General features: G+C 51.5%; 1 protein-coding gene across 4 annotated transcripts in view; it reads right to left on the minus strand.

Annotated features, from left to right (window-relative positions):
* Positions 1-22,368, minus strand: part of Myo16 (myosin XVI) — a 606,187-nt gene that overhangs the window by 389,234 nt on the left and 194,585 nt on the right. For all 4 annotated transcript variants that reach the window (XM_047554578.1, XM_047554580.1, XM_047554577.1 and 1 more), the window contains exon 3: positions 14,912-14,982. In XM_047554578.1, coding sequence (XP_047410534.1) covers positions 14,912-14,982 — 71 coding nt within the window. The remainder of the gene's footprint in view (positions 1-14,911; positions 14,983-22,368) is intronic.

Consider the following 22,368-nt stretch of genomic DNA (forward strand, 5'->3'; position numbering starts at 1 on the left):
ACCAGGCTCCTGTCCTAGGACCCTGCGACTCCCTGTACCACAGGCCCTGAACCAGGTTGCTGTCCTAGGACCCTGGGACTCCCTACCCACAGGTCTTGAACCAGGCTGCTGTCCTAGGACCCTGGTATCCCTGCACAGGCCTTGAACCAGGCTGCTATTCTAGGATCCTGGGACTCCCTCCACCACCGGCCCTGAACCAGGCTGCTGTCCTAGGACCCTGGGTCTCCCTGCACCACCGACCCTGAACCAGGCTGCTGTCCTAGGACCCTGGGACTCCCTACCCACAGGTCCTGAACCAGGCTGCTGTCCTAGGACCCTGGTATCCCTGCACAGGCCTTGAACCAGGCTGCTGTCCTAGGACCCTGGAACTCCCTGCACCACCGGCCCTGATCCAAGCTGCTGTCCTAGGACCCTGGGACTCCCTGCACCACAGGCCGTGAACCAGGCTGCTGTCCTAGGACCCTGGGACTCCCTGCACCACAGGTCCTGAACCAGGCTGCTGTTCTAGGACCCTGGGACTCCCTGCACAGGTCCTGAACCAGGCTGCTGTCCTAGGACCCTGGGTCTCCCTGCACCACCGACCCTGAACCAGGCTGCTGTCCTAGGACCCTGGGACTCCCTACCCACAGGTCCTGAACCAGGCTGCTGTTCTAGGACCCTGGGACTCCCTGCACAGGTCCTGAACCAGGCTGCTGTCCTAGGACCCTGGGACTCCCTACCCACAGGTCCTGAACCAGGCTGCTGTCCTAGGACCCTGGGACTCCCTGCACAGTCCTTGAACCAGGCTGCTGTCCTAGGACCCTGGGACTCCCTGCACCACCGGCCCTGATCCAAGCTGCTGTCCTAGGACCCTGGGACTCCCTACCCACAGGCCCTGAACCAGGCTGCTGTCCTAGGACCCTGGGACTCCCTGCACCACAGGCCCTGAACCACGCTGCTGTTCTAGGACCCTGGGACTCCCTGCACAGGTCCTGAACCAGGCTGCTGTCCTAGGACCCTGGGACTCCCTACCCACAGGTCCTGAACCAGGCTGCTGTCCTAGGACCCTGGTATCCCTGCACAGGTCTTGAACCAGGCTGCTATTCTAGGATCCTGGGACTCCCTGCACCACCGGCCCTGAACCAGGCTGCTGTCCTAGGACCCTGGGTCTCCCTGCACCACAGGCCCTGAACCAGGCTGCTATTCTAGGACCCTGGAACTCCCTGCACCACAGGCCCTGAACCAGGCTGCTGTCCTAGGACCCTGGGACTCCCTGCACCACCGACCCTGAACCAGGCTGCTGTCCTAGGACCCTGGGACTCCCTACCCACAGGTCTTGAACCAGGCTGCTGTCCTAGGACCCTGGTATCCCTGCACAGGCCTTGAACCAGGCTGCTGTCCTAGGACCCTGGGACTCCCTACCCACAGGTCTTGAACCAGGCTGCTGTCCTAGGACCCTGGGTCTCCCTGCACCACAGGCCCTGAACCAGGCTGCTGTTCTAGGACCCTGGGTCTCCCTGCACCACAGGCCCTGAACCAGGCTGCTGTCCTAGGACCCTGGGACTCCCTGCACCACCGGCCCTGAACCAGGCTGCTGTCCTAGGACCCTGGGACTCCCTGTACCACAGGCCCTGAACCAGGCTGCTGTCCTAGGACCCTGGGACTCCCTACCCACAGGTCTTGAACCAGGCTGCTGTCCTAGGACCCTGGTATCCCTGCACAGGCCTTGAACCAGGCTGCTGTCCTAGAACCCTGCGACTCCCTGTACCACAGGCCCTGAACCAGGTTGCTGTCCTAGGACCCTGGGACTCCCTACCCACAGGTCTTGAACCAGGCTGCTGTCCTAGGACCCTGGTATCCCTGCACAGGCCTTGAACCAGGCTGCTATTCTAGGATCCTGGGACTCCCTCCACCACCGGCCCTGAACCAGGCTGCTGTCCTAGGACCCTGGGTCTCCCTGCACCACCGACCCTGAACCAGGCTGCTGTCCTAGGACCCTGGGACTCCCTACCCACAGGTCCTGAACCAGGCTGCTGTCCTAGAACCCTGGTATCCCTGCACAGGCCTTGAACCAGGCTGCTGTCCTAGGACCCTGGAACTCCCTGCACCACCGGCCCTGATCCAAGCTGCTGTCCTAGGACCCTGGGACTCCCTGCACCACAGGCCGTGAACCAGGCTGCTGTCCTAGGACCCTGGGACTCCCTGCACCACAGGTCCTGAACCACGCTGCTGTTCTAGGACCCTGGGACTCCCTGCACAGGTCCTGAACCAGGCTGCTGTCCTAGGACCCTGGGACTCCCTACCCACAGGTCCTGAACCAGGCTGCTGTCCTAGGACCCTGGGACTCCCTGCACAGTCCTTGAACCAGGCTGCTGTCCTAGGACCCTGGGACTCCCTGCACCACCGGCCCTGATCCAAGCTGCTGTCCTAGGACCCTGGGACTCCCTGCACCACAGGCCGTGAACCAGGCTGCTGTCCTAGGACCCTGGGACTCCCTGCACCACAGGCCCTGAACCACGCTGCTGTTCTAGGACCCTGGGACTCCCTGCACAGGTCCTGAACCAGGCTGCTGTCCTAGGACCCTGGGACTCCCTACCCACAGGTCCTGAACCAGGCTGCTGTCCTAGGACCCTGGTATCCCTGCACAGGTCTTGAACCAGGCTGCTATTCTAGGATCCTGGGACTCCCTGCACCACCGGCCCTGAACCAGGCTGCTGTCCTAGGACCCTGGGTCTCCCTGCACCACAGGCCCTGAACCAGGCTGCTATTCTAGGACCCTGGAACTCCCTGCACCACAGGCCCTGAACCAGGCTGCTGTCCTAGGACCCTGGGACTCCCTGCACCACCGACCCTGAACCAGGCTGCTGTCCTAGGACCCTGGGACTCCCTACCCACAGGTCCTGAACCAGGCTGCTGTCCTAGGACCCTGGTATCCCTGCACAGGCCTTGAACCAGGCTGCTGTCCTAGGACCCTGGGACTCCCTGCACCACAGGCCCTGAAACAGGCTGCTGTCCTAGGACCCTGGGTCTCCCTGCACCACAGGCCCTGAACCAGGCTGCTGTTCTAGGACCCTGGGTCTCCCTGCACCACAGGCCCTGAACCAGGCTGCTGTCCTAGGACCCTAGGACTCCCTGCACCACCGGCCCTGAACCAGGCTGCTGTCCTAGGACCCTGGGACTCCCTGTACCACAGGCCCTGAACCAGGCTGCTGTCCTAGGACCCTGGGACTCCCTACCCACAGGTCTTGAACCAGGCTGCTGTCCTAGGACCCTGGTATCCCTGCACAGGCCTTGAACCAGGCTGCTGTCCTAGGACCCTGGGACTCCCTGCACCACTGGCCCTGAACCAGGCTGCTGTCCTAGGACCCTGGGACTCCCTAGCCACAGGTCCTGAACCAGGCTGCTGTCCTCGGACCCTGGGACTCCCTGCACAGGCCTTGAACCAGGCTGCTATTCTAGGATCCTGGGACTCCCTGCACCACAGGCCCTGAACCAGGCTGCTGTCCTAGGACCCTGGGACTCCCTGCACCACCGACCCTGAACCAGGCTGCTGTCCTAGGACCCTGGGACTCCCTACCCACAGGTCCTGAACCAGGCTGCTGTCCTAGGACCCTGGTATCCCTGCACAGGCCTTGAACCAGGCTGCTGTCCTAGGACCCTGGGACTCCCTGCACCACAGGCCCTGAAACAGGCTGCTGTCCTAGGACCCTGGGACTCCCTGCACAGGCCCTGAACCAGGCTGCTGTCCTACGACCCTGGGACTCCCTACCCACAGGCCCTGAACCAGGCTGCTGTCCTAGGACCCTGGGACTCCCTGCACAGTCCTTGAACCAGGCTGCTGTCCTAGGACCCTGGGACTCCCTGCACTACCGGCCCTGATCCAGGCTGCTGTCCTAGGACCCTGGGACTCCATGCACCACAGGCCCTGAACCAGGCTGCTGTCCTAGGACCCTGGGACTCCCTGCACCACAGGCCCTGAACCACGCTGCTGTCCTAGGACCCTGGGACTCCCTGCACAGGTCCTGAACCAGGCTGCTGTCCTAGGACCCTGGGACTCCCTACCCACAGGTCCTGAACCAGGCTGCTGTCCTAGGACCCTGGTATCCCTACACAGGTCTTGAACCAGGCTGCTATTCTAGGATCCTGGGACTCCCTGCACCACCGGCCCTGAACCAGGCTGCTGTCCTAGGACCCTGGGTCTCCCTGCACCACTGAACCTGAACCAGGCTGCTGTCCTAGGACCCTGGGACTCCCTACCCACAGGTCCTGAACCAGGCTGCTGTCCTAGGACCCTGGAACTCCCTGCACCACAGGCCCTGAACCAGGCTGCTGTCCTAGGACCCTGGGACTCCCTGCACCACCGACCCTGAACCAGGCTGCTGTCCTAGGACCCTGGGACTCCCTACCCACAGGTCCTGAACCAGGCTGCTGTCCTAGGACCCTGGTATCCCTGCACAGGCCTTGAACCAGGCTGCTGTCCTAGGACCCTGGGACCTCCTGCACCACAGGCCCTGAAACAGGCTGCTGTCCTAGGACCCTGGGTCTCCCTGCACCACAGGCCCTGAACCAGGCTGCTATTCTAGGACCCTGGAACTCCCTGCACCACAGGCCCTGAACCAGGCTGCTGTCCTAGGACCCTGGGACTGCCTGTACCACAGGCCCTGAACCAGGCTGCTGTCCTAGGACCCTGGGACTCCCTGCACCACCGGCCTTGAACCAGGCTGCTCTCCTAGGACCCTGGGTCTCCCTGCACCACAGGCCCTGAACCAGGCTGCTGTCCTAGGACCCTGGGACTCCCTACCCACAGGTCCTGAACCAGGCTGCTGTCCTAGGACCCTGGTACTCCCTGCACAGGCCTTGAACCAGGCTGCTATTCTAGGATCCTGGGACTCCCTGCACCACAGGCCCTGAACCAGGCTGCTGTCCTAGGACCCTGGGACTCCCTGCACAGTCCTTGAACCAGGCTGCTGTCCTAGGACCCTGGGTCTCCCTGCACCACAGGCCCTGAACCAGGCTGCTGTCCTAGGACCCTGGGACTCCCTGCACCACCGGCCCTGAACCAGGCTGCTGTCCTAGGACCCTGGGACTCCCTGTACCACAGGCCCTGAACCAGGCTGCTGTCCTAGGACCCTGGGACTCTCTGTACCACAGGCCCTGAACCAGGCTGCTATTCTAGGACCCTGGAACTCCCTGCACACACCCTGAACCAGGCTGCTGTCCTAGGACCCTGGGACTCCCTACCGACAGGCCCTGAACCAGGCTGCTGTCCTAGGACCCTGGGACTCCTTCACCACAGGCCCTGAACCAGGCTGCTGTCCTAGGACCCTGGGACTCCCTGCACAGTCCTTGAACCAGGCTGCTGTCCTAGGACCCTGGGACTCCCTGCACCACAGGCCCTCAACCAGGCTGCTGTCCTAGGACCCTGGGTCTCCCTGCACCACAGGCCCTGAACCAGGCTGCTGTCCTAGGACCCTGGGACTCCCTGCACCACAGGCCCTGAACCAGGCTGCTGTCCTAGGACCCTGGGTCTCCCTGCACCACAGGCCCTGAACCACGCTGCTGTCCTAGGACCCTGGGACTCCCTACCCACAGGTCCTGAACCAGGCTGCTGTCCTAGGACCCTGGTATCCCTGCACAGGTCTTGAACCAGGCTGCTGTCCTAGGACCCTGGTATCCCTGCACAGGTCTTGAACCAGGCTGCTATTCTAGGATCCTGGGACTCCCTGCACCACAGGCCCTGAACCAGGCTGCTGTCCTAGGACCCTGGGTCTCCCTGCACCACAGGCCCTGAACCAGGCTTCTATTCTAGGACCCTGGAACTCCCTGCACCACAGGCCCTGAACCAGGCTGCTGTCCTAGGACCCTGGGACTCCCTACCCACAGGCCCTGAACTAGGCTGCTGTCCTAGGACCCTGGGACTCCCTACCCACAGGCCCTGAACCAGGCTGCTATTCTAGGACCCTGGGACTCCCTGCACCACAGGCCCTGAACCAGGCTGCTGTCCTAGGACCCTGGGACTCCCTGCACACGCCCTGAACCAGGCTGCTGTCCTAGGACCCTGGGACTCCCTGCACAGGCCTTGAACCAGGCTGCTATTCTAGGACCCTGGGACTCCCTGCACCACAGGCCCTGAACCAGGCTGCTGTCCTAGGACCCTGGGACTCCCTGCACCACAGGCCCTGAACCAGGCTGCTGTCCTAGGACCCTGGGACTCCCTGCACACGCCCTGAACCAGGCTGCTGTCCTAGGACCCTGGGACTCCCTGCACACGCCCTGAACCAGGCTGCTGTCCTAGGACCCTGGGACTCCCTGCACAGGCCTTGAACCAGGCTGCTATTCTAGGACCCTGGGACTCCCTGTACCACAGGCCCTGAACCAGGCTGCTGTCCTAGGACCCTGGGACTCCCTGCACACGCCCTGAACCAGGCTGCTGTCCTAAGACCCTGGGACTCCCTGCACCACAGGCCCTGAACCAGGCTGCTGTCCTCTCCCCCACACTTGCTTGTGGAGGCCACGTGGACAACAAGCAGCCTGCCCTCACTGCCAATCTCTGACCTGCTCACCTCTTGTCTACATACCAGCCTTCTTTCTTCTGAAACTCTGGAACTCAATTCATTTTAAGTCAGCTCTCCTCATCTAGAAATGTGCAGGCCACCCCACTGGAAATGACATAGTGCCTGGGTCCTCCACCAGTGAAAGTAAAATATTATTCTTGTATTATTCTCCCGCTCAGCCCTGCTAAAACTTCTATATCATCTGAACCTATTGTTGATCCTTCTAGAATCATTGATTCTCCACGTGTGCTTCTTTCTCAGCCTAGCCCTGTCCTCTGGAGCACCCTCTGCTCCCATGCCGGCCACTCTCAGCCTTCCTGTGGGTCTTGGGGACCACAGCAACAGCCCTCTCTCCAATCTGAATACCATCTACTGATGTGACCCACAGCCCTGGATAATTCATCCTGCAGAAGGGCCGTGATGTCCCCCTGTGCCCCTGCTGGTCCTCACCTGCTCCTCTGCACCTGCTGCCCACAAAATCAGCTCCACTCTGAAATACTGAGTTCTAGTATCCCAATTTAGAACCCAGTATCCCATTCTTCATCCTATCACAGACGCGAGGACAGCAGGATAGACTTCTCCTTCCGCCAGGGGCAGTGGAGGGAGGATGTGAGGCAGCAAGTGGCAGCTCACACCTGACCCTGGAGTCTCGCCTGCATTCTCTGCCACCACCTCCTCTTTGTTCTATTTGTTTCTAAGCGACATAATGGTTCTCAGTGTGCAAATCAGTACAGTCCCCACTATCAAGTCAGCTGAAAGGATGGAGAATCATGGAAACCAGAGATAAAGGCAATTTTAAAGTTAAAACATGTCTTTTTCCTCGGTGAGGCAGAAGAGTTAATTTGAACACCTTAGTTCTTTTAGTTCAATAACCCTGAAATCTTTTAGAAAAAAAAATTAACAGAAATACTTAGAGCTCCCATATTAAAGTTCATGATTCACGCATGAAAGGTATTTTTTGCCAATTTTTTAAAACAAGTGTTGGATCTACCGTAACATCAACTTCCTCAATGTCTACCTATTTCCTTTTGCTGAAATCTTTGTCTTCTCTGCATTGACCCCAGAGTCCCTGTGGCACAGGAGAGAGAACTGGACAATATCCAACTCCCTAGGGGTTGGACACTGAGTGTCAGTGCCAGGCGCAGCTCTAGTACCAACAAAGAGCTGGGTGCCTCCAAACCTTCTGGTGGCCTCTGCTGGAGGGGGTCACAGAGTGGCACAATCCGTTCGAATCAGCCGTCCAGTATCGTGCTCTGTGGTTATGGGTTCTCAGTAGCTCAAAAAATTGCCGAGAGAGGAGAGAGAAAATACCAGTAGCAAAATGAACTTGATCCTGTTGAGATCCCCCCACACTATGCCACCACTGTGCAACGTCCACACATCCTGCCGCTTTCCACACCACCAGCACGGCCACCTCTCTCCCTTGTGCTTGTGAACACACCTCCTCTTCTCTGCCCCTGCATCCACTAGGGGATCATTACGTGAAGTGAAATAGGCATAGATCGTGCTTGGAAGAGGCACCAGATGCCGTCCATCTCAGAGCTGAGCTGGAGTCGTGGGCTGTCAATCGGTGAGCGTGACGTCATTACCTGGTAGGAGGACGAGGTGCTGGTATTCCGTGGCATGGCAGGGTGAAGGTAGTTAACAATAATGCATTACACATCTCCAAACACTTGGAGCGATTTGAATACGTTCACCACAAAATCCACAGAAATGTAAGGTGACAAACAAAAAAATTCTTTTCAAAGAAGAAATAAAGGATAAACTGCCATTAAGGCACTCATCATTTTTGCTTCTCACATATCTTTTCTCTAGCACATACTATCCTCCAAACCCTCCTCCCATGGGCAAACTATCCAGAACACACTGAGTTGATAATATTTATTATTTCCACAGACGCCCCCAACAGCCAGAGCTTCCAGGCAGTTGAATCAGAAGCTCACTCGAGAGACTCCAACGCCCTTCTTATGCATGTCCAGGAATTTGAAGCCCTAACAAGTCCTGTCACGTGAATGGAAACGCTCTCCCGTCAGCACGGAGTTTATTTCCAATTGTTGAGATTTTACTAGGTGACCCTTCTCCAGGCACTGTGCTTGACAGCGTGTCTGTAGAGGTGGACGACAGTGCCCCCAAGAAGAGCTCTGCATGGTGTAGGGGGCACGCATAGCTGCCCAGCTCTGCAGGTGGTCTGTCCCCCAAGGGTTTATGTGTTGGAGGTGTTGAGGTGGTGGCCCTCCAGAGGCAGCACCTAGTGGGAAGTGGTTAGTGCACTAGAAGCACTGCCCTCAGAAGGGATTGCAGAGGTCCTAGTGGACCCCAGGTAGTCCACGAGGGTGATCTGCAGGACATTCCCACCCCTTCCCACTCTCCGGCCTCTGACCTTGCCAGCGATTGCTCCCTCTTACACCTTCCTGCCATGATGCCATCCACCCAGTGTGACAGCCAAAGAGGCCACCCCAAGTGGCCGGGGGAGTGAGTGAACTGGGGGCTCACTCATCTTGTACCTTCAGCTTCCAGAACTGTGAGCTAAATAAACCTCTGATTTGCACATTGTCTAGCCTCAGGCACCTTGCCGTAGTGTCGGAAAGCAACTACAACACTCCGTGAGTCACAGTGGAGGAGAGCAGCTGACAGGAACCGATCAAGCGCGAGAACAAAGAAGAGCCTGAAGAAAGGATTCGGAATGTTCCTGCCATTAAGGAACGTTTGGCAGACGACACGCTGAGCCCGAGTCAAACACTCCACACTGCCTGCCTGGGTCGAAACATCACAGGGTCCTCTACGTGAGTGTACAGTGTTTATGTTTTATATACCAGTTAAAAAGCAAATTGAGCTTTAACTTAAACGTTACTGAAGATTAATTTACATGAGACTAAATGGGTGTATGTGTACCTCAAAAATACAGGAACGGGAGTTAGCTTTGTAGGGTCAAGAGGCCTTGAACGATGTGGCTGCATGGGTCATCAATAAAGCCTGTCCCCTGAGGGCTGCCCTGGGGCCCAGCGTCCAGCTGAGCTAGGGGCTAGAGGTGGGAAGCGGGTGCCACCTGTGAGCCCACAGCTGGCACGGGGGCATGCAGTGCAGACAGCGGCGACGGGGAAGCCCAGCCGGCTGCTGGACCACAGCAGTGGGGCACCCAACAGAGGAGAAGAAAGGAACAATAGAGAGAAACGGAAACAGCATTTGTGGAATGAGAGGTATCCTGGCACCCGAGGTGTCAGACATCCCTAGAGTTGTCACGGAAGGTCCTCCGAGTGGGCGTGGCACCGACGCTGCAGGTAAACTGCACTGGTTCCCCACTTCCTTCTACGCGAGGCTCTGCACCTGTGCTTCCAGCCTGCTGTGCTCAAGCGTCCTTGAATGTGGCCAGAGTCCCAGAGGAAGTCTGCAGAAGATGCCTTGCTCCTCTGCCTTCATCCCGCCAAACAAGGGTCCTGATGCTGAATGAGGTACACAAGGAAAGCAAAACTGAACGCCGTCTAGCTCAGAAGGGCCTTCTTTTGTCATCTGATGTTCAGGGAGCCCACCGAGCAGCGTATTCCCTCAGAAAAACACACACCTCCTTTGGTTTCTGACTAGCTGGGCAAGAAGCATTGCAATTTGCTCTTCTTTTGCTCCCAAGTCATGCATGCAGGTGGTCATAAAAAAGCAGACCCACCGTGTAGTTATGATTCTCACCCAGGATTTACTGGGATGCTGGGCTAATCTAAAAGCCTGGACTGTGCACTTGACAATCAGAGACACTTGCGTTTTCAGAGACCAAACAGATGCTGATTATAACAAGGAAAGTCCAGCTAGGAACTTGCATCTTAAATTACATCATCCCTGGGACAAGGGGAAGAGTCCCTCTCTCTCCATCGTCACCTGCCGTCCTGTTGGCTGCCACTGGCTGTAGCAGACACCAGGCTGCTGTCCCCTTTCACTGAGGTCCACCTTTCTCCTCCCACCAGCACCCTCCCTTGCCCCTTGGCTTCCTGTGCATGTGCTGTGTGGCCCTCTGCCAGAGCCCTGGGAACCTGCAGGACAGACCCAGGAGAGGGCACGTTCTCTTCTGCTATGCTGGAAATCCTTGCTAGAATTTACCCTTGCAGATTTTGCCCTTTTCCTTTTGGAACAGCAAAGCAAAGCACAATATTTTCTGCTCAATTCTGAGCAGAAAAGCTGTTTTACCGCCTCTGCTGCAGGAAGCTCCTACTTATCTCTGCTTCTCACAACACCAGACTTGACAGAAACTTCCAGTGAAGCCCAAAGAGCAGCCCACTGCAGAGCAACAGATTTTCTTTTAAGAGCAAAATTACTAAAGTACTTAAAATTTAAATGTCTCATCATAAGTCTTATTTATTAGTTTCTGTTACTACATGAAACATACTTACTTGAAATGCCCAAGCAGTATGTAATGGAAAACAGTAAAAATTGAAAGATTTCATTTTTTTCCGACCCAGGTCACTTTGAAAACCTTTTCTCTCCCTCAGGTATCTCTGCTGTGGTAAAGGATTATCTGCCCACCTACCCGTCTGTCACCTGTGTATTACCTACCTATCTATCTGTGGCATCTATCTGATTGTGCTGCAAACACTAGTTTTGCATTCTTTAGCCTGCTTTGGCATGTACTGATGTCTTGGACATATTTTCTTATCTACTATAGCTCCATATTTTTAGCATCTGCAGGAATTCTGCTTAAATGCCATCTTTTTGTAAAACTAGAATTCACTCAGAAGGAAGTGCATTTCTTATTTTTAAAGCACATCACTTGGGCTCAACTGCAATCAGAGCCTGTTACCACAAAGACCGAAGAGGTCTGCATGTCACTGTCCTTCTCTTTGCCACTGGGGCTCATTCTCACGGTTCAGTTATTAAACATGATGACACAGAACTCTGGACATCTGAGCACAGCCTGTGGAAGTCTGTTCCCAGGAACATAACTTCTTTGCAAGGGTTAAATTGAGGTTTCTTCCCAGCTGTCCTCTGGGACACGCGCCCTGGGGTGCAGATGCTGTTCCGTTGGCCACCGTCCCTTCTAGCATACAGTTCTTGATACCTGTCCTGTGTGTCATGGGAAGCAGCTAATCACAGGTAGGTAAACAGACCCAGCCAAGTGTATTTGCGGAAAATGTGTTAAACAGAAGTTTAAGTAAAGATATTGCATGACTAAATATGTTAAAATCTGCTTCTCAAATATCAAAATCGGATCCCGTGGGGATTTTGAGTTCCCAAAATAAAGGTTTCCTGGCACTTCTAAGAGAATGTCTTACAAACGTCTGTACCTAGAATACGGTAGGGGCTGAGCACCACCGGGCGGGGCCTCATTCTGCAGCTCTCCTGCCTCTGCTCCAGGGCGGCACTGGAAGCCCTGTAATTAGGGCTTCAGCCTGAGGAGCAGCATGTGGATACCCGCAGGGGGCTCGCCCTGCCACCCAGGCCACCCACGCCTGACACTCTGGATGGCTAAATTGCCTTCTTCAGCCCCGCGGCTTTCTGAAACCTGCAATTGTGTCCCTCTGGCACCCTGCCATTGTTCACTTGTTTTTATTTGCTCCGTCACCGCAGGAGCAGAGGCTGCAGCCCCAAGCCCAGCTCCCTGCATGGCCACTGCTGAGTCCTCCACATGGTCCTCTCTGCCACCGGGTCTCACAGCTCAGGCGCGGTGGTCGCTTGCTCCCTCCTTCTGGCCTTGTCTTCCCATTTCCGTTTCCTTCTGGCTCTGGCTCTGGCTCTGCATTTCTGAATCTCGGGGCTGTAACCTGGGCCTCAATGAACCACCTCCTCAGTCAGAGTGCTGCTCACATCCTGGGCCTTCACCACGCGCCTGCCACCAGCACACGATGGAACCAAGGCCTGAGACGGCCGGGCGCAGTGCTGGAGCCGCGTCTGACCGCGTCTGGCAGAGAGTAAGGGCCAGCCATGAGAGCGAAGTCCTTGGGCAGGACCTGCAGAGAGGCCTGGATACAGGGCACTCCCGGGGTCCCCTGTGCGTGCCCCTCATCGGCCCTCTTCCCATCTGCTGCCATCATTGAGATTCTGTCTCCCTCACAAAACCAAGCTCAGTATGAGCACAAAACACAGGTCTGGAAACTTCTCACCCCAATAATGGCCCCAAGCCAGACGTCAACCATCCGCTCAATGATCCCCCAGCCACGGTGCATGCCAGGCGTGCACTGGGTGTTACGGAGCTGATCCCAGTGAGCACCCTGTGGGTAAGCCAGGGCCACCCCTGGGGGAGGCGCGGGGGCAGAGCCACAGCAAGTGTGCATCTGAGCAAAGGTAACCTGGTCACAGAACAGGACCTGCACCCCGTGGGCTGAGGAGCAGCAAGTGGCCAGGGTGGGGGAAGCAGGGAGCAGGAGCATGGGAGCTGAGTGCAGGGACTTGGGGACAGAGCAGTGTGACCACAGGCCGGACTTGGGATTTTGCTGAGTGAGAAGGGAGCTCCTGGGGCATTGTGGGAAGAAGAGTGATGACCCAGCTGCCATGTGGAGCTGGGAGTCCAGGAGGGAAAGATGGGAGACCAGAGAGGAGGCCGATGACCGAGGAAGAGACCCTGGTTCAGGGTGGTGGCTGCCGGTGATGAGAGATGGTGGCTTTCTGGCTCTACTTAAAAAATAAAGAAAACCACTGATGATGGTTTGGTTTGTAGACAGAGGTGTATGTGCTACAGAGAAGTGAGATCCATTCAACACTCAACAGGCCCTGCTGCCATTCCTCCTCTCCCTGTGGCCCACAGACAGCCCTTCCCTGGTCCCCCTCGCCTCCTCTCCCTGTGGCCCACTGACAGCCCTTCCCTGGTCCCCCTCACCTCCTCTCCCTGTCGCCCAGACAGCCCTTCCCTGGTCCCCCTCACCTCCTCTCCCTGTGGCCCACAGACAGCCCTTCCCTGGTCCCCCTCGCCTCCTCTCCCTGTGGCCCACTGACAGCCCTTCCCTGGTGCCCCTCGCCTCCTCTCCCTGTCGCCCACTGACAGCCCTTCCCTGGTCCCCCTCGCCTCCTCTCCCTGTGGCCCACTGACAGCCCTTCCCTGGTCCCCCTCACCTCCTCTCCCTGTGGCCCACTGACAGCCCTTCCCTGGTGCCCCTCGCCTCCTCTCCCTGTCGCCCACTGACAGCCCTTCCCTGGTCCCCCTCGCCTCCTCTCCCTGTGGCCCACAGACAGCCCTTCCCTGGTCCCCCTCGCCTCCTCTCCCTGTGGCCCACTGACAGCCCTTCCCTGGTGCCCCTCGCCTCCTCTCCCTGTCGCCCACTGACAGCCCTTCCCTGGTCCCCCTCGCCTCCTCTCCCTGTGGCCCACTGACAGCCCTTCCCTGGTCCCCCTCACCTCCTCTCCCTGTGGCCCACTGACAGCCCTTCCCTGGTCCCCCTCACCTCCTCTCCCTGTGGCCCACAGACAGCCCTTCCCTGGTCCCCCTCATCTCCTCTCCCTGTCGCCCACTGACAGCCCTTCCCTGGTCCCCCTCACCTCCTCTCCCTGTCGCCCAGACAGCCCTTCCCTGGTCCCCCTCACCTCCTCTCCCTGTGGCCCACTGACAGCCCTTCCCTGGTCCCCCTCACCTCCTCTCCCTGTCGCCCCTTCTCTGGTCCTGTCAGCAGTCACTTCTCCAGGCTCATTCATGGAGAAGACCCACCTCTCACTGGACAGCAAACACAAGAGGACCGGACCTGGTGCCAACACACTGGGGACGCTGGCCAAGAGGCCCTTATCTGTAGACGGCTCCAGCCAGAGCGTGGTGAACAGAGCCTCCAGGGAAGGAAGAGGTCGCCTCTCACCTCCCTGCATTTCCTCCAGAGCTGGTGAGAAGCCACCTACACTCTTCCGCAAATCACCTCCTACCTGCATTCTGACTGCTGACTGACCACAATCAGCTGCTTTCTAGGTCCCTGCACCTTCCGTAGGAGAGTTTCTCTCTGCGGTTTTCCTCAATCATGGCTATAGATTGGGATCACCTGGAGAGACCAAACTCCCAGTGGTCAAGCTACAACCCAGAAAAGCCAGTGGGGATCTTTGGGGTGGGAAGTCAGGCTGGAAGTCAGGTGTTAGGTTTCTGCAGCTCCCAGGTGACTCCAAAGGACAGTAGAGGTTGGCAGCCCTGTGATGACGGAGCCCACAGCTGGCGAAGGCGGGACCCTCTATCACAGTCTGCTGGCATGTGAAGAAATATTCCTGCCTTGGTAGACACGGGCTTCCAATAGACAGGCCGGATGATGAGCTGCACTTATTATTTCTGCTTGAAGTTTGTAAATAATCTCTAAAAAGTGTGCTTAGAGTGTCTGTGTGGAAAGGAAGTGTTTTCACAATTGAATAGTGTTCAATGAGCAAGGAGACCTGTGCATCGGGTGGGCAGTAGTGAACACTCGCCCTTTATTTCTTCTCATCGTCACAGTTCTTACCAGATGGAGCAAGGACCCTCCTGAGGAGACGAGAGTGTGCGGATCCGCCCCCTCCTTCAGGAGCCGGAGCACTGAAAAACGAGAGAGGAGAATGGAGTTGAGGCAAATCTGTTTCACACCCGAACCACCAACCGCGGCGCTTCATTAACCTCCGAGACCAGAGCAGCTGAAGCCAAGGGAGAAGCACAGAGCACCACCGGCTTCTGTTTGGTTCAGTTACAACCGGTAGGTCTCTCCTCCCAGCCATCACTCGTCTTGGTGCTACCACCAGCTAAGGCCATGCAACGGATCCTCTCAGCGAGCCGACTCAAGGTCACGCTTGCGCACCCTTCAGAGAACCAAAATCAATACAAGCAATTGCTGCACTGGGCTCATGTGGACGTTAGTCCATTGAACCTTTGCTTGATAAACCTGTCAGGGCCTCTTGGTTTGAAAGCATCCAAGTTGACATTCTGCACCCTGAATGTCCACTTGTGCCATCAGCCTCTGGCATGTCTCCGCCATGCTCACAAAGCACTGTGGGAGAAAGTCACAGACTTTAACAGTGACGTCACACAGATCAAAATAAGCTCAGCTGAAAGGCGCCTCAGTTCCCATCTGAACTGCGGAGGTGAATTCCCTAGCACAGGGATGCCGCAGGGCAGCGGATCAGCAGTGCTGCGTCCTCCACGGTACACAGTGGTCCTGAGGCAGACCCGGGGAAGGCCCGGCGGGTCCCCAAGGTGAATGCTAGCTTCCACTGTTAGTAGCAGGATCATTGTCTTAATAAGATGGCATTAATGCATTTTTTACAAAAAAGTACAATTAAATCATCAGTTACTCCCTTTATGGAAGAACTGCACACAATCTCAGTCCAAATCTCGTTTGCACAAGAAGTCACACACCTCCTGCTGTGGCCGAGACCAAGGCTTTGTTCCTTCTCTGATCACACAGCCTACCCACTCCAGTCCTCTCCCACAGAGAGGTTCCTAGTAGAATCAGGCCTGTTTCCTTGCATGTGCCAAGTCATGCTGCTCTTTCTTCAATCAAGGATTTGTTTCTGTGACCAACATTCTATTAACATTGGATAGTTTGGTTCAGAGTATTTTTCAAAGGTGGCAGACCTATAGGACTGACTGTCACCTGCCACTGTGTGGCCCGTTCCTGTGCTCACTGGGTTTTCATGTGCTCACTGGCTAGAAGAGTTGGGAGTGAGGCCCTGGCTCGCGGGCTTCACTGTGCTCCTCGGGACTATCCTGCCTGTAGTAGGAGAAGGCTTTCCTCCCTTCCTCTGCCTCTCCCCACACTGCGTCACATGGACAGAATCAAACCATGCACTTGCCCCCTCCCTGCGTGACCCTGAGGTCTATCACCCCACACAGAACCACAGAAACGCCATTGCTTATGTTGGCCAAAGGCTTCCTCAGAAGGTAAAAGCCCTTTCACCCCATTGTTTATTCTTTTAGCAAATGAAAACTTTCATCCTGTACTATGATTCTCACAGTACCTTACACACTATGACGCCCTTGCACAAATGCGCTCCAGCTACAAATGCAGCCTGAGGTAGATTCCTTGCTATGAGGTTAGTGAAACGCAGTTGTGCAGAGTCTGCTAAGCAGGCACAAGGCGGGCTACATGCCCCAGGGGTCAGTGACATGCTCTTTGTGTGTGTGGGGTGGGGTAAACAGATGCCTGGGAAGCACACTGAGAAGCTACTGAACTTTGTGCCTCAGTTTCCTACCTGTAGAACTGTGGACAGTCACTGGACTCTCAGGTCCTGAGGTTACTGAGCGGAGTCAGTGAGCCAGCCCATGGAGCATGCTCAGCATACCTCCTGGCTCATGTCAGGATCCCTGGATAATTTCCACTAGGAATATTACTGCAGGTGATGAAGCCCTACAGTAACACTTCATAGAATCCACATTGAAGGTGTGCTCCAACTTCTCTCCAACCCTCCCATTAGTAAATGTTGAATTCAAGTGTAGAAATAAGCAACGCAAATTCAGCATTATCCTCTTGAAGGAAGAGGGGACAATCCACCAAACAGGAAGAAGGGCATGGCGGAGGAATGTTCATGGTCAAGGAGAACACCAAGCATGCGGGAAGGGAATGCCTATCACCTGTTTTCAATACAATCTACTGCATCGTAAGTTCAAAGCATTTGATTTTTTAATACAGGCATTTTTAACTGTTTCACAACTGACTCATCAAATCCCTGAGAGTTTAACAGGAGGCTCCTGTGAGCCACAGTAAGTAGCTGGAGATAGGGGAGGAACTCCAGGAAGACGATGTGAAGGTGAGTGCCATGAGATGCACGTGAGCAAGCTCTGCTGCCCTCCACCAGTCAGACGCCCACCAGGGAGTCAGGTGCCTGCTAGGGGACATTTTGCTTTTCCTAGAAAGGAATCATCTCTGCTGGGGCAGTTTCCATCATCAGATTGAACAATTAGAACCAGAGACTGGGTATGAACTGGTTTCCCCTCTACCCTGGGTGAGATTCAAGAATAAGATGAAGTCAACTATTGGCAAAGTAAAGGCAGAAGGCTCTTCTCATATACCCATGCCAGTACCAAGCAAATCCTGACTCCGGTTAAACACAGAACATGGTAACATTGCTACCTGTTAAGACAGAATGAAGAAATGTCACTAGCATAAAAATTAGTTAAGAGCATACACTTCTGAAAAAGAAGGGGGCCATGTTTATGAAACAAACATACTGAACACTCTTCTAAGTACTGAAGAGTCCAACAGCATCCTACACACTTCAGAAAACATGCTTTCTTCTCTTCAACCCCACATGGTTTTCCAGTAAGGAAGCAGAGGCTCTGGTGGAATATGTGATGCCTGAGACTACAGGTGCACAGGTGGATGCAGAACTCAGGTATAGCAGCCCAACTCCAAGGACTGTGGTCTTAACCAAAAACAGCACTGGGATAATGGAATCTCAAAATCACAACAGGAATCACCATGTTAATGCCATCAAAGTTACTAATTTTGTGGGAAACTGCTCAAATTTACATTGAAATACTTTCTTCAAAAAGAGCAGCTTGTAGCAAGGGTTTGGTAACATGATTCCAAATGCTTGTAGAGTGCACTGGCCTTATCACTCTATAACAGTGACTTGCCAAGAAAATACCTAGGAGAACCAGCCACCTGGAGCTGGCAGGGCAGAGCACAGGCTTTCCTTCACAGGGTTACTGCCTGGACCCATCCTGTGCTCCCTCCTCACACTGCAGCAGAACACCACTGGCATGTCTGTGGAGGAGACATGATTTGATTTACAGAGAAATATTCAGTCTCTAAATCTTCAGCTATTAGGTAGAACATTTTGCTAAGGGACTTTAATAGACTATGTGTCTGGTTCCCACCATCACTAACAACAACCAAATCCAACCATCCACCTGGTAATCAGCTTTCATTTTATGTTTAAGAGCATTACCACAGCTGTCTTCTGGTAATCAGCTTTCATTTTGTTTCAAGGCATTATTACAACTATCTGTTTTGAAACACAGCACTATGAGTTCTCTAGAGCTTTCATTAGATGTGAACCACTGCACAGCACTCCACACTGACTGTCACACAGTCTCACCTTGATAGTGACTCATACCTTCACAAGATGCTACGTTTAAAATCAGGAGCAAAGAAAATATTTAAAGAAATAATACATGGAGAAGAAATCAAAACCAAACTATAGAGTTCACAACTGAACAAATCTCATTTGAAGAACAGATAAATAAATAAGAAACTGGACCAAATTAAACATTAGAAATACATCCAAAGGGCAGGAATTAATAAACACCTGTCTATAATAACACTGAATGTAAGTGGTCTAATTCTCCAATTAAAAGACATAGGCTGGCAGAATGGATTACAAAACAAGACTTTACATTGTTTGAAAGAGACTCACCTTACAAGTAAAGACAGCCATAGGTTGAAAGTGAAAAAATGGAAATTGATAACACCATGTAAATGGAATCTGAAGACAAGCAGGAGTAGCTACTATGACATCTGACAAAATCAACTTCAAGTCAAAATTAATCAGAAGAGCCAAAAATGGTCACTTCATACTGGAAAAGGGAACAAACCAACAAGATATAGCAACAATAAATATTCATGCCCCAAATATGAGTGTTCCTAATTACATAAAATAGAGACTACTTGGCATGAAGACTCAGATTATACTGCAGTACAATACTACAGGGAGATATCTACATGTCTCACCAATAGAAAGGACGCTCAAATATAAACTCACTAAAGACTCTTCAGACTTCAAAAAATATTATAAATCAAATGAACTGGTTAGATATCTATAGAATATTTCATCCAACAACAGCCTGATTCACTTTTTTTCTCACCTACTTATAGAAAGTTACCAAAACAGATCATATTTTAGGCCACAAAACAACTCTTATCAAATATTAAAAAATACATATATATATATATATAAAATCCCTTGCATATTGATCATAATAAAATGAAATTAGAAATGAATACACACAAAAAAACTACAGAAAATATATAAACACATGGAGATTGCATAATAACCTTTTGAATGGTGAATAGATGGCAGAAGAAATCAGGAGAGAAATTTAAAAATTCTTAAAATCAAACAAGAATAACTGTACAAATACCAGAACCTCTAGGGCTCTATGAAATCAGTTTTAAAAGGAAAGTTTATAGAGCTATGAGTGCCTACATAAGATCAGAAAAATCCCAGATAAACAACCTATTGATTGTGCTTTCAAGAATGTTGAAAAACAAGAACAAATCCATGCCAAAACTGTTAGAAAGAAGGAAATAAATAAAATAAGCCAAAATCAATGAAATAGAGAATTAAAACAATACAAAGAATTAATGAAACAGTTGTTTCTTTGAAAAGATAAAAAGATTGATAAACCCTTAGCCAAACTAACCAAATAAAAAAGAGAAGATTTAAATTTATAAAATTAAAGTTGAAAAATAAGTCACTATACACATATCAGAAATTCAGTGAACCTTTAGGAATTCTTTTGAAATCTTACACTCCAATAAATTAAAACTTAGAAGAAATGTGTACATTTCTAGACACATGACACTTTTCAAAATCAAATCAAGCGGACATAGAAAATCTAAATAGTTTAGTTCTTTTTCCCATTTATTAATTGGGTTATTTGGGTTTTTGGCATTAAGTTTTTTGAGTTCTGTATATAGTTTCAACATTAATCCCCTGTATAAGGAGCAGGTGGCAGAAATTTTCTCTCATTCTGTAGGCTCTTTTTAAGCTCTTCCTTTGCTTTTAAGAAGCTTTTTAATTTGATGCCATTCCATTTATGGATTCTTGGTTTTATTTCTTGCACTTTAGTAGTCTTGTTAAGGAAGTTGATATCTGTGCCAATATGTTGAAATGTTGAACCTATATTTTCTTCTAGCAGTTGCAGAGATTTTAATATAATTCCTAGGTCTTTGATAGACTTTCAATTGACTTTGAGTGAGAGGGATCAAGTTTCATTCTTCTACATACGGCTTTCCAGTTTTCTCAACACCATTCATTAAAAAGGCTATCTTTTCTCCAGTGTCTGTTTTGTCAACTTTGTTGAGTATTGTATGACTTTATGTTCTATTTCATTGGTCTTCATGTCTGTTTTGGTGTCAATCCCATGATGTTTCTGTTCCTATAGCTCTGTACTATAATTTGAGATCAGATATTGTGATGCCTCCAACATTGTTCTTCTTGTTCAGAATTATTTTGGCTATTCTGAGTCTCCTATTCCTCCAAATGAATTTTAGAACAGATTTTTTTCTAGTTCTATGATGAATGTCACTGGTGTTTTGATGGGGATTGCATTGAATATGTAATATTTTTGGTACTATGGCCATTTTGACAATATTAATTCTGCCTATCCAAAAACATGGGAGGTCTTTCCACCTTTTAAGTTCTTTTTCAATTTCTTTCCTCATTGTCCTATGGTTTTCACTGCAGAGGGTTTTCATCTACTTCATTAGATTAACTTCCAAGATTTTTCTTTTCATAGTGTTAAGGTTATTGTGAATGGGCAAAAGAACTAAACAGACACTTCTCAAGAGAGGAAATACAAATGGTTGGTAAATATATGAAAAAATGTTCAACAACCCTAGCAATCAGAGAAATACAAATCAAAACTACACTGAGATTTTATCTCACTCCAGTCAGAATAGCAATTGTCAAAAAATGCAACACTAATAAAGGTCGATGAGGGGGGTTGGGGAGATAGCTCAGTTGGTAGAGTGCTTGCCTTGCAAGCACAAGGCCCTGGGTTCAATCCCCAGCACTGCAAAAAAAAAAAAAAAAAAAAAGGTCGATGAGGATGTGGGGGGCAAAGTACATTCATACATTTTTGGTGGAACTATAAATCAGTATAGATAATTACTTATAATTACTTAAAAACTAGGACTGTAACTAACACATGTCCCAGCTATCCCTCTCCTTGGTATGTATTCAAAGTTCTAAAATTAGCATACTACAGAGATGCAGTCACACCAATCTTTATAGAAGCACAATTCACAATAACCAAGCTAAGGAACCAATCTCGGTGCCCTTCAACAGATGAATAAAGAAAATGTGGTATAAATACACAATGGGGTACTACTCAGTGATAAATAAATAAATATGAAATTATGGAATTTGTCAGGAAATGAGGGACTGGAAACCATCATGCTAAGAAAATTAGGTCAAACACAGAAAGTCAATGTTTTCTCTGATATGCAGAAGCTAGATCAAAATAAAATTAAAGAATGAAAGGGAGAATGAAAAAAATTGCAGGGGGGCAGATTCCAAGAAAATAGACGAGATATCAGTGGAGTAGAGAAAGGGGACCGAGCAGGAGGGAGGAGGGATGGAAGAAAGATTGAATGAATCTGAACAGAGTGTCCTATGTACATACAGGAGTACATCACTGTTAATCTCACCTGTGTGCATATCTACAGGACACTAAATTTTTAAAAATCTATAAATGAAGAAAGATCAGTAGAGTAGAGGAAAGGAATAGGGGAAGGGAGGAGGGCAGGGAAGGGGAAGTATTAGGGACTGAATTAGAGCAAATTATATTTCATGCTTGTACAATTATATCAAAATGAACCTTAATATTAGGTATACCTAAAATAAGCTGATACAAAATGAAAGATAGAAAAAATAAAATAAAACCCAAACCAACCAATAGCAAGCAATTGATAGAAGCATAATAAAAAGAATAAAATGCCTTCAACAAAGAAAAACCCAGGAACAAATGACTTCCAGCTGAGTTCTATCAGACCTTTAGAGAGAAACTAATGCCAATGCTTCTCGAATTATTCCTTGAAATAGAAAGGGATAGAACGATTCCAAATTCATTCTATGAAGCCAGTATGACCATAATATCAAAACCAGATAAGTGTACATCAAGGAAAGAAAACTGCAAACCAATATCCCTGATGTAAAAATTCTTAATAAGATAACAGCAAATCATATTCAACAACATAATAAG

The sequence above is a fragment of the Sciurus carolinensis genome, chromosome 5, assembly GCF_902686445.1.
Source record: "Sciurus carolinensis chromosome 5, mSciCar1.2, whole genome shotgun sequence".
NCBI lineage: Eukaryota > Metazoa > Chordata > Mammalia > Rodentia > Sciuridae > Sciurus > Sciurus carolinensis.